Source organism: Armigeres subalbatus, unplaced genomic scaffold (assembly GCF_024139115.2).
Source record: "Armigeres subalbatus isolate Guangzhou_Male unplaced genomic scaffold, GZ_Asu_2 Contig1797, whole genome shotgun sequence".
In the NCBI taxonomy this organism is placed as follows: Eukaryota; Metazoa; Arthropoda; class Insecta; order Diptera; family Culicidae; genus Armigeres; species Armigeres subalbatus.
Window position 1 is genome coordinate 82,139 of NW_026942613.1, and position 13,032 is coordinate 95,170.

The 13,032-nt window shown below is 38.8% G+C and overlaps 1 protein-coding gene across 1 annotated transcript in view; it reads right to left on the reverse strand.

Annotated features, from left to right (window-relative positions):
• Positions 1-11,799, reverse strand: part of LOC134203339 (platelet-activating factor acetylhydrolase IB subunit beta homolog) — a 36,241-nt gene extending 24,442 nt beyond the window's left edge. The window contains exon 1 of the mRNA XM_062678213.1: positions 11,108-11,799. Within this exon, the coding sequence (XP_062534197.1) occupies positions 11,108-11,503 (396 nt within the window). The 5' untranslated portion in view covers positions 11,504-11,799. The remainder of the gene's footprint in view (positions 1-11,107) is intronic.
• Positions 11,800-13,032: the final 1,233 nt, after the last annotated feature.

The following is a 13,032-nucleotide window of genomic DNA, read 5'->3' on the forward strand; positions in this document are numbered from 1 at the left end:
CTTTTTATCCCATCATTGTATTTGTCAAAATTTCGTCAACTTTTTGGATTGGATTTGAATTTGATTTGGGTTGGATTTGGATTGGATTTGAATTGGATTTCGATTTGATTAGGATTGGATTTGGATTGGATATGAATTAGATTTGGATTGAATTTGAATTAGATTTGGATTTGATTAAGATTGGATTCGAATTGGATTTCGATTTGATTAGGATTGGATATGAATTAGATTTGGATTGAATTTGAATTAGATTTGGATTTGATTGAGATTGGATTCGAATTGGATTTCGATTTGATTAGGATTGGATATGAATTAGATTTGGATTGGATTTGAATTAGATTTGGATTTGATTGAGATTGGATTCGAATTGGATTTCGATTTGATTAGGATTGGATTCGAATTGGATTAGGATTGGTTTTGGATCGATGTCAGGGTTTAGATTTGGATTGTATAGGACTTCTTTCTACTTGCTCAAATGTCGTATAACAAAAAAAAGGCCGTTGACATCGTCAGGTTTGTTGTTTTTTAATCATCCAATCATTACTTTAGATCATAATTCAAAATATGGAATAGATTTGTGGGACAAAATAGTAACAAAATTATGAATAAGGATGACCCACCACTGAACAGCCCACAGTTTGAGAACATCTGATTTAGGACATGGCCGCAGCAAATTTCTTAGCAAAGGGTATGCCTTAGCCCCTACAAATACATGCGGCATTTTTGTTGGAGGAGGTTAAGTCGGCTAGTTGAGTAGGGTAAAGTGACCAATAGTGGACCCTTAACCAATAGTGGACCCTCCAGCCATTTTTGCATTATTACTGCACAATGTCAACATTTCGCTATAAAATTCTATCGGGAGAACCTACCTTACAATCCTATGATTTGATTACATGCGTTGGAAATGCTATGGAAAGTCAAATTAGATGATTTTTTACAATTCTATAAAAAATAAACACGAGAGTGTCCACTATAGGAATATTTTCGGGGGTCCATAATAGGGAAGAAGAACGTCCCGAAACGGGACATGAAAATCAAATGAAGTGTCGACTATAGGGAAGCAATTTCCTATTATGGACCCCCAGGGGGTCTACTATAGGGCGAATTCAGTTAGACTTTAAAATGTTAATTTCAACGATTAACGTCGTGTATTTGGGTGTTTTATGTATGTATCGTGAAGAGGGGATGCAGAGCTTGTTGTTAGATATCAAGCAGAGTTAATATTTTGAAAATTTCTAAGCCGTATGACAGGAAGAGCAAAATTCCGCTACTAGGGGGTCCACTATTGGGCATTTTACCCTAACATGAAGAATATTTAGTTTTCCGTCATTCATCATGTAACCGTAAAATGGTTCCAATTTAAATATCACCTAAATTGAGAAAAAATACTTGACTATCGATTTTCATTGCCGTGTTATCTGCTGCATTTCACTTGACTGCTACTCTGCCCATGATCGCATATTTGTAACATTTGCATTTTGGTTGATTTTGTAAATCGTTTGTGAATCCTTCCCACAAACTCAATAATTTCACAGACTTTTTACAAAATGAAGAAAAATGCGAGTGTTACAAATATGTAATCATGGGCAGTACTGGTGTCCACGCGTCTTTCTATGACGCTCGCTCGTGATTCTTCAACCGAAGGAAAACAATCTGCCATCACCAAGCAATTAGGTTTTACTTTGATCAAAATTCATCTCGCCTCAAGTTGTGACTTAAGAGCTACTTTCACTGATGGTAGCCAATCGTTAGTACTTCAGACAAGAAAATTTAATCTGAGCGCTGCTGATGTTGATGACGACGACCGCACGACCCACACCATCGGTGAGAATAAAATTTCCGGTAGGAGCCTCGCCGATGCCGATGGTGGGACCGCGATCTGCTTTTCGCTACATCTCGAACGAAATGGCTCGCGCGCGCGGAAGAGCTGCTTTCTTGTAATCAATAAATTTGAACCTGTAGCCACGCCCCTTTGGTGAGTGTGTGACGGTTGCACAATATTTGCAGTCATACCGGACAACAAAGAGGCGGGACTAATGAATCATATTTATTGATTATAAGAAAATTGCGTTCCACGTTCCACCGCGCGCGTGGCATTTCATTTCCCAGCACCGGCGGAGTTGTTGAGCGAATTTTATTTCAGCCCGTGTCGTGGATCGTTGCATTATTTGGAATTAATCGGGCCACCGTTCTATACAAAGGAAGATTGAGGGGAGGCGAATATTATTCAAAGAGCAAATTGTCCACTTGGCGACGCCATAATGTTGCCGTCCGTAGCAGAATCACGAGTGCGCCCCCGGGGAGAGATACTACAAATATGAATTCGTATGGATGGCATCAGTGGCAGCAAAGTGAAGTTTTCTAAAGATTCTTATTTGGTTTTGTTGCAGTTTGTGTCCCTGGGAAGCTCATCAGACTGATCAAAGCAACGGTGGATGATGTGCAAAACGGTGTAAAGATTTCGGGCGAACACTCCAGTTCGTTCGAATCGCGCCGGGGACTAAGACAAGGTGATGGACTTTCGTCATGCGAAGAGCCGGGGTACGATTTTCAACAGATCCAGTCAATTTATTTGTTTCGCTGATGACATGGACATTGTCGGCCGAGCGCAACAGGACCCACCTGGGAAGCAGTGTTACGATAGATGGGGATACCTTCGATGTGGTCGAAGAATTTGTCTACATCGGATCCTTGCTAACGGCTGATAACAATGTTAGTCGTGAAATACGAAGGCGCAACAATGTATTCGCATGAATTACTACCTACTAAAATTATAAATCTTTCTCTGTATCGCGCTCTCGTGATTCTGCTACCAACGGAAAACAATCTGCCATCATCAAGCAGTTAAGTTTTACTTTGATCAAAATTCATCTCGCCTCAAGTTGTGACTTAAGAGCTACTTTCACTGGTGGTAGCCAATCGTTAGTACTTCAAACAAGAAAATTTAATCTGAGCGCTGCTGATGTTGATGACGACAACCGCACGACCCACACCATATAAATATAAAATATATAAATTTCAATAACTCTAAACTCTAAGCAAAATAATTATCAACCGTCTAAGACGAATTAAGTACTGTCCATTTAATTCCACCAGTTAATTTTCGTTATCTTTGCAGATACGTATTTCGACCACAACTGTGTGGTCGTCTTCAGTGTCTCGTACTTGACTCAGTGTCTCGTACTTGAGAGTCAAATACGAGACACTGAAGACGACCACACAGTTGTGGTCGAAATACGTATCTGCAAAGATAACGAAAATTAACTGGTGGAATTAAATGGACAGTACTTAATTCGTCTTAGACGGTTGAATACATTCCACTCAAAGAGCTTAATATATTTTTCTCAAAATAATTCTATTATAATCTGTTTTACGTAGTTTACGTCGGGTGGTCGTATCTTGTATATAACCCTTCTGATTTTTTATTATTCATTATTATATAAGTAATTTTTGAAACAAAGCTCGCGCTGCAAATCAATAATTTGAATTTTGAATGAAATTAATATTTTACATAATTGGAAATGATTGCGACCCGAAGATACAAAAAGGTTGATGAGGAACATCGTGTTTTCCATAAAGATTGGTTAGAGTAGTTTATGTTCACGTTGAAAAAAGGAAGGTCGGTTTGCTTAATTTGTTCGGAAAGTTTTTCTCAAACCAGAATCCAAGCATTCTATGAAATATGGTATTTGAAAGTGCCCAAGTAGGAAACCAAAGTTGAAGTTCTATCAAAGGTTTCAATTTAAATTTCCATTTGTTGATTCAAATTATTGGTACAATGGATTATTGAAGCAACAAACTCTCTTTACTCAAGCTAAAACGAAGTCAGAAAATGCAGTACGGGCCAGTTTTGCTGTTAGTAAGATTTTGCAAAACGGATGAAAACTTTCCAAGACGGAGAACTTGTTAAGGAATGCATTTTGGTTGTTGTTCACATCGTGTCCTAAGGAAACTTCCTATTTCAGTAGCATTAGTTTGCGCGGAACACGGTGAGGAGTAAAAGTTCTCGCAGAAGATTTGAAAGCTACGTACGTGAAAAAGCCGCCTGCTTCATATTCTACTCCCTAGCAGAGGTGGCTGTTTTCATAAGAGGAATTGATGGTCATTCTCGAATGACAGAGAAATTGGCAGCTTTGATGATGATTTCCCAATGCAGGGAACAACTAACGGGAAAAAAACCTTAGGGCTATTAAGTCCTGTATAAAGCAGCACAAGTAAATCGAATATGGTTGCAGTAACTCAATGGTGACTGAATCTTGCCATATAAGTTACTGAAATCTATGTGTAGCGTGTGTGCTGCTCGGGACCTTACGATTGATGGAGCACCAGCAATGACATGAAAGAAAAATGACCTTGTGATAATTCTAAGCAAGGAAAAGCAATGGCATAGGTCTGGCGATATGTCCCTGCCATTGCATATTCACCAAAAGAATCGATATGCGAAAACGATCAATATTCCTCAAGTATTGACGCTCGTTCTTAAGCCAGTTCAATGTTGGGGAACTCAACACCCCCAATTATAAATTATGTTGACGGAAATGAAAGCCTAATACGGAGACTTGCTGTATTATTGCGAATTTCATTAACTAAGCCTTGGTACCATTCTTGAGAGATTTTATTCTTTTAGAAAAGAAAATGGCACTATTTCTACAAGATAAAGGAAAACCACTACCCGAGCTGAATTATTCTGATGAAAATATTTAAAATGCTACGTACAAAATATTTTCTGGCCCGCCAGCAACTGTGGATTTCAAAAATTGGCCCGTGGCTTGAAAAGGTTGGGCAGGCCTGCATTAGCATAATTGGAGCACAGAAAATTCTACCAAAAGTGGATGATTATCGTAATAGGGCTTGGGGGATTAAGTTTTCATTTGCATTTAGAACGACAATCTGACGCACAAGAAAAATACTGCAAGTATATGGCAACGTTTTCTGTAACCGAAATATAAACATCGCAAAAGTTGATAAAATTCATCCGATAGCTTGTCGATACTGCATTCATTTGTTTTCATCATATGAAAAAGGAAGGAAGCCTTTTGCAAGCGCAGGAAATGACAAATCATTCATTTGGATGATGATGTTTGGGTTCAGTGTAGGATGATAGATTGTAAGCAAGGGCAATGCAATAAGGCATTTTATGAGACAGATCGAAACTGAACATTCCAATGAGTCGGATCATCAATTCTACCTATTTTACTTCGCGGTTTCTAGAGCTTAAGAACAAAGCTTTTCATACGATTTCTAATACGTGTTGCTAGATCATTCATACTATTGCATTCTAAGCATAAAATACTGAAGAAAACATGGATTATAAGTAATGTGACCAGATAAATTTTTTGTGAGCGCGCGACAAAAAGAAATCATAGTTTGATATGTTTTAGAAATACGCTTAAATCAAATCTTTCAATTTTTTATTTTACAAGGCTTAGTGTGCTAACTGTTCAATAAACGGCAATTCATTTTAGAAGTCAAAGCTTTCTTCAAAGTTGAATGTGCAGCTCAATGTAGCTGCCATGGAGCTTCGTATAATTTTGAAGTTTAGTGGTTCCTTGTCCGATATCTGCAAAGTAAATGGAAGTTTGAAATTGTTTAGCCTTGTATTTTATGTTACCTATGAATTTATTTTCCATTGATTTAAGCAAAAAAGTAAATTCAATTAATTCAACGGAGAATAACACGTAGAAATTAAGCAATGATGCAAACCGCAAGTTGAATCATGAGCGATTCTCGGTGCCATGATGTTTGACTCGCGCTTGATTTAAATTTTGGATGAGATTTAAGAATTTGAGTTTTCCCAATATCAACACAGTAAAGATCGTCTTCTAACTGGGGTAGATTTTCCGCAAGATTTTGGTCCGCATTGCATTTAAATGGAATGGAATTTTGGACGTTCCGTGTTGAAATCCAAGCAACTATGCAGCAGGATATACATGGAAGCAAATTCTGATTTCAGGATTCCCAGGGTGTAAGGCTTGGGCAGTGCCGTAGCGTGCGGTTGGCCGGGTTGGCCCCCGCCAAGGGCGCCAGTCATCAGGGGCGTCAAAACCAAGAATCACGCTATAAAAAACAAAACATGTTTATTAGTTACAGGGCCAATTAACAAACCGAATACGAAATCTAGAGTTCTATAGATATTTTGAGTAATCTAAAGAAAAAAAAAGAAAAGGTATTTCTTTCATATCAAATAAACATGTCAAATGGTTTGGTTTTAGTTTTGGCCGCTATTTTGACTTCTTTGAGATCTTCGGAACCGATTGTAATAAGTCTAAAAATCTCATATTCAGAAAAACAGTGGATCGGACTTATATATATTTTTGGACTGTAACTGTCACTGTTCCTAACGGCTCTAACGGCTTATAGGCTTATATAACGGGGTAGGGGTAAGAGTAAGGATGATATAGATTTAGGATAAATTTGCTCGTTTCATTCAGAACACCAGTCTGTTGTTCCAGAAACCGTGACTCAAAATACACCGTTTCCATTTCAAGAGTTGGAGTTTATTGTCCCAACCATCAGGGTTTTAAAAATAATTTATCACGATTTTCAAAGTTCCCACCTCCATGATGTACTTTAAAAGTACGCCAGTTCCTTCAATTTGGTGCAAGAAACAACCATTATGTACAGTATGAGCTGAAAGGAATGATCTTCCAGCCCGTTCTGAACACTTCTATAGATTCCATACGCAGATCCAGAAATACCCATGACACTGCAAAGTTCCATGCATCTTTGCCATATCTAGCAAATAGTAAAAAATATCACAAAATTTCATAATTTTTCAGGACAAATCGCCGAATACTGCTTACTATTTTAAACACCTTCATTTCACTAAACTTTTTAACCTTACTTCTAAGCAGTGGTGCAATTTATCAACAATGCCTGCTGAGTGTGATTCTTTTGTTTTGTATTTTTCTCTGTTCCTCTTTGCCTCTGACGGTGCCTTTCAGTCAGAACGACAAAGCAGGAGTAGCTTAGCAAACTCGGTTTGCCAACAGCGGGCTAAAGCTGATGATGATTCGGCACAAATTTCCTGTCATTGTCTTTCAAGTGATAGTATTCACCCATGCATTTATATAGGGCCGTCGCATTCACACAGCAGCGAGTGAACTGAATAGACTGTCAGTGCGGGCTGCGTGTGCAATGAGAAGATAGGTCTTTTGTTTACTTTATCTTTGATTGTTGCTGCTATCCATTTTCAGTTTTCACTGCTAGGAAGTGAGTGTGAAGAGGGAATGGTATCAATATCCAACAAATTTCAGTCACTGAGATTGAGAATTCGCACCACTGACTTCTAAGTGGTCGGGGCTCAGCGAAACCGCCCCAACCGCCTTTTTGACTAACTTGTGATATTTTGTTCGTAAAATCAAAATCGAGTAAACTAATTCATATCAATTTCTTCGTACATTTGTTGTTGACTATCCTCAGTTATTGGGTAGAAGGATATCCGATACGAATTGTGATCAATTTGTGCAAGTGTTTTTCATTGACGCTTGGTGCGATTTGGCTGAACTCCGACCAAGTGATATTCAAATAGTTATTGGAATGTAAAATATTGCACATTCTTTCTTTAGTAAGAGAGGGGCGCCCAAAACAGATTTCGCCAAGGGCGCCGGGAATGCACGCTACGGCTCTGGGCTTGGGTAAAACTAACTATAGAGATAATTTATTCTGAGTCACAGGAAAACATTTTAATCTTGATTTCTATGATCCATGAATTTAAAAAAAATCTAATAATTTCTTTTAAAATACTAAGTAATAGCTAATAACGTATTCTATTTTTCTGTATTTCGCGGGATATTATCTAGAAATAAGTTGAATGCAGGACGTTTCGCGGGACGCTTTCCAGCGCGGGACAAATAGTGAAAATGCGGGACTGTCCCGCGAAACGCGGGACGTATGGTCACATTAATTATAAGTAAAACGTTAAAAAAATTATTTTGTGTTTCGACCTAACGGAAAGTTCACGCAGAATCATACCAAACAAAACATAGAATGTAAATAATCGGGCCGCCGCGAAACGTCTCATAAAATACCTTATAGTGCTGTCCAATGAGCAGCTCGAAGTAGCTCGAAGTTGTTCTTTTAGTCAACAAATGGGCATGAGCAGGGCAGGGATAATTCCACTTTCGGACAGTGGGAGTTGTACATGTTGTACATAGATCACAGTAGCTTATGTGTGACCCGATTTAGTCACAATTAGGTTGCTGTAACCAGTGCTGCTTGGGATGGCTAGCATTTCTAGTTGTCGCGACCGGGTTTTATCGACCCGAGCTTCTTTGTGGTACTCGACAATACAACTATTCCTTCTCCAACAGCGATGCCTCGACTCAAGGATTGTCCCTGGACCTTGAGAAGAACATCGTATGACATCATCAATGAGTACTCTCGAAAAATTAGTCGAATTTCTTTTACCGATATCAATCATATAATTTTTTGTTTCATAATAATTTTTCTCCATATTTAATAATCATACTCCACTATTTCCATTACTGCACTTACTAGTGATGTACAAAAAATCAAAAAATCAAATTCAAAAAATGTACAAAATCAAATCAAATAAATTATAAAAACTAATCCGCGTGTAAAAAATAAAGACGCCGAAAATTATACTATTCTGGGCATAGAATCTTTTCCAAAAAATTTGCCCTAAATGTATGCAATTTCTAGAGAATTATGTTTTAAAAAAGTATAAATCTCGCCTTACTTTTCGAAAGGACCTACGTAACATTTGTTTCATAAATTAATTTGAATATTGCAATCAATAGATTAATAACGAAAGCTTTTGTTTGCAGTACTCAAATTTATTCATGAAAAAAAATTTAATTACGTCCTTTTGAAAAGTTAAGTGAGAAATAGTTAGATAATGCAATAGAAATTGCACACATTCAGGTGACAATATTGTAGGGATCAGAGGAAAGTATATGAAACAGATTAAATTAGTCAAGTTGTGGTCCTACGCCAATCCATTATTATTTACATTCGGTAAAATGGTCGAATCCAAATTTTGACATGGGTTGGTAAAACCTACCGATCTGATTTTTCTCGGTAACGAAGAACGGAGCGAACAACAGCTCGAGAACAACGATAGAAATTCGTGATGGTGATAGAAAGAGAAAGAAAGATTCGGAAGGGGCTTCGAGCAAAGCCCATTTGAAATGAGACATCAGTTTGGTGTAGAATGTGGTTAGCGACGGACGTCATCCAGTCAGGTGAACCACCAAATCGGGCCTCGAAAATGGCCGGCGGATCACGACAAATATGTGTGCTCTTTTGGGCATTCCTTTTATGTACATTACCTTCGTGTGAATTTCAACAACTTTTTCTATCTTTGTAGTTGGAACGCTTTCGATTAATAAACGTTGCGGACGGAAAAAATAATGGGGGGATGTAGGCAATTAACCTTTGGATGCATTAACCATACTAAATCGAATCCAACAGTCGCAATCGAGAAAAGCATCATTACCACATGGGTTTTTAAAGTGAAAATTTTAAGTTATCGTACCGTCGTCGGGGGAGACAATGGGTCAATTGGGGGTGAGAAAGGGGTCACTGTTTCAACTACATAGATTTTAGAATAGATTTAATGTATATGAGGACAAGGAAACTTAATTATAAGAGACCTTTTTGAACGATTTTGTTATCCGATCTCCAGACTGTCGGTGAGGGTGCTGACCCATTGTCACCCCCGACGACGGTATTCAACAATTTTTATATTTTAAGTTACGTAAATTTTGTTCTAAACCAGTGACATAAGTAATCGAATGAATTATCTCAAAATATTCCTACATGATGATTACTGCGTTATTCAATGCACAAAACTGTTTTACGTAGCCGAGTGGACGTGTCTTGTACACAACTCCTGATTTTTGTTCATTTTAAAAATAATTATTATGCTCCTTGACTTTTCGGAGACCATTAGGACATAATTTTTAATAAATATTTGTGACTGCCTTTCCCTTCTAATAGAAACCCATATACTAGGAGTACCTAGGAGCTTACGTATTGTTTACTCAACTTGATCTAATTTTAAAATTAAGTGAGAATATTTGACAATTCTAATTCATTTGATTTAATAACTAAAAACGTACCATTAAACAGCGGGCATTCAGCTTTTCAACTGTTTTAGAGATGAAATTAAAACGGCCTGCTGGGGAAATGCATGTATCAGGTTCAAACTCAAGACAGTGTCCGTAGATTGATCCGTAGAGCCGTAGAAACTAATCAATACTGTAAATCTACGGAAATTTTCGTAGATCTAGCATCGCTGTCTCAGGGCTATTTATACCCATTGATCCCATTACGATCGCTTGTACCCGTACCTTCGTTTGACTTTTGATCCGTTTGCGGAAAAAAAATCCGACAAGCGGTGGTAAACCTGCAAGGACACCCTTCCGAAAGAAAAACCTCTTAGAAGGTCACATTTCACGCTCAGCTATGAACATTAATTAAAACATGAGTCTTCAGTGTGTTCAGTGTTCAAGTGATGAAGTCTTCAAAGATTCAATTTAGAAATTGCCCAAAATTTTCCCGAAGAAACTGGGGAAACATTATTTTTCATTGCTATGAAAGGGGGCTTCTGACAGCTCTACTACAGACTATATCGAACTGCAGCGTTGGTGCCGTCTCGAACAATAGCAACTGCCGCAGTATGGATACTACTGTGACGCTAAGCTCGCCCTGGCAACGATGGACACTGCGAGCAAGCTGTGGATCCCTGCGTGGTCAGACAGATAATTAAAGGGGGTCAATGAGGCTAGTGGGAGTATTCTCGATACTCTTTCCCTGGTGTATTGTTTCATTGAAAGCAAGGGAATTCAAAACTAGTGAAAAATCTTTTAAATTTAGATCCTGAATGTGGATCTTAGGTTAGACTAATACAATTCTGCGCCCCTGATTAAATTTCTGTACCTTTACCCGCAAAGCTGAATGAAAACCGTTCCTTTACTTTTATATTTGTTTCCACAAGTACCGTTCCTAGAGCTAAAATACAATTTAAAAAGGTCCTAATTTCATGTCTCATTAACAGGTTAGCAATACGAGCTTGTCGAAATTCGAACCATAGTTACGTGCAGAAACTTCCGTCAACTGAGCCAACATCCTTTCTACTCACCGGAATCACGATATACACGTCGGCCAGTTTGCTCCGGATGGTCTTCACCAGTTCCAACAGTCCTTCGGTTACCTCTTCGGCGCTGTCGCTAATATTATTCGTTCCAACATGCAGCACGATCGCCTTTGGCCTCACGTTTTCCAGCTCGCCGTTCTGCAGTCTCCAGAGCACGTTCTGGGTCCGGTCGTTTCGTATGCTGAAATTCAAACAATGCATCGGCACAAAGTGACTGTTCCAGTATTCGGTGAACTGCAGCGCTTCCAGAATGCAATCTCCGACAAACATCACGTCCGGGTCTTTCTCCTTGCACTCCTGCACGAACCGCTTGTGCACACTGAGCCACCGGTCGTCACCGTCCAGATCCTTGCAGATGGTGGGAATCGTCGTCGAGGTCATTCCGTTTGTTCCACCGCGTAGGATTTAACAGCGTAAACAGCGCTTTTCGAGTAGTGAAATTCGATTTGGTGGGGGAAGAAATTTGCAGCCGTAGAAAAAAAAATCGTTTGTAAACACGACCGGCCCGATGGGAAGCTACCTTTCTTTTGACTATATATCAATGCAGCCGTCAATATGGGTTCTTAATGTAATGGAATAAGCACTTATTTAATCTGCTGCGATACACAACGGACCAGGAAAGGAACTTTTTCCAGTGAGCAGCAGCACCACAATTTTTCTTCCAGCACTTGTCGTCACGGTCGTCACCCTTTTGTCGTCGTCTGCTTGTCATCCGCCTTCAGGGATGCCAGATACAATTTTTAAATGTCTGTATCAATCTCAGCAAAATGTCTGTATTTGTCTGTATGGAGTTTAAAAGCTACATGAATTAGAAAAATGTTTAAAAATCATGTACTTTTGACTACATAGAATGTCGAGGTTTCAATAATCAAAAAGTCGATGTAAGACTTAGTCGAGTCAAGTACAAGATAAATACTGAAGACTATAGATAGTAGAATCTATAGATGAGCGAAAGCATGGCTGAGTCGATTTTTTTGCCCGTGCACACGCGCATATGACGTCACAGCCCTCAACGTTTCCATTGAAATCGTGACGTCATGCTCGTTTGGAGACACGTTTGACAGCTCGTTTGGAGACAGAGGATTTATCTTCGCTCATCTATATATTCCACTATCTATACTGAAGACAAATAAGGTTGCTGTTGAGGTCGAAATACGTTTTTTGGTATTTACTGTAAAGTTACAATAAAGTGGTGGAATTAAATGGGATAATACCACTAATACTATCTCGTCTTATGCCAAGGCTAAATTGAACATAATTGAAAATCCATTGGGAAGTCCAATAGTGGGGTCTCCGACGTTAGGCATAATGTACGCTACGCATAATGGGCATTTGGCATAGTTCAGCCTTCTCTATGTCATGGGATGTTCTTTGGGTCATTTTATGCCTATCGTCCATTAAGCCTAACATACATTGTGCCTAACGTCCTTATGCCTAACGTACTTATGCCTAACGGAGTATACCCCAAAAGTGTTCGGAAGAGAGGCACAGATAGAAAAAATCCGTCTGGAAACCCAATGAACGGAACTGACGTCTTTTGGGTTTACAAACGGATAACCTTTGGTCTTTCAAACTTTTTTGGGCTTCCGTACGGAACCCTTTTTTAGCTTTGGAATCCCAAAAGGGTATCCCTTGTACAGAAACAGAAAAAAAAATCCATTCAGAAGCCCAGATAGCTCCTGAAGAATTTTGTTCAGAATTCCAAATAATTGCGTTCGGAAACCCAGAGAAAGGCTCAGGTTTACGCACCGATATTTTTCGGTTTTCTAAACGGAGCTCTTTTTGGCTTTCGGAAAGAACTCTTCTGGGTTTTCGAATCGATTCCTTTTGTGCTTCCTAGGAAATCCCATAATTATTCTAATCAGAATCTCTTGTCCAGAAGCAGAAAAACATTTTATTCAGAAGCCCAG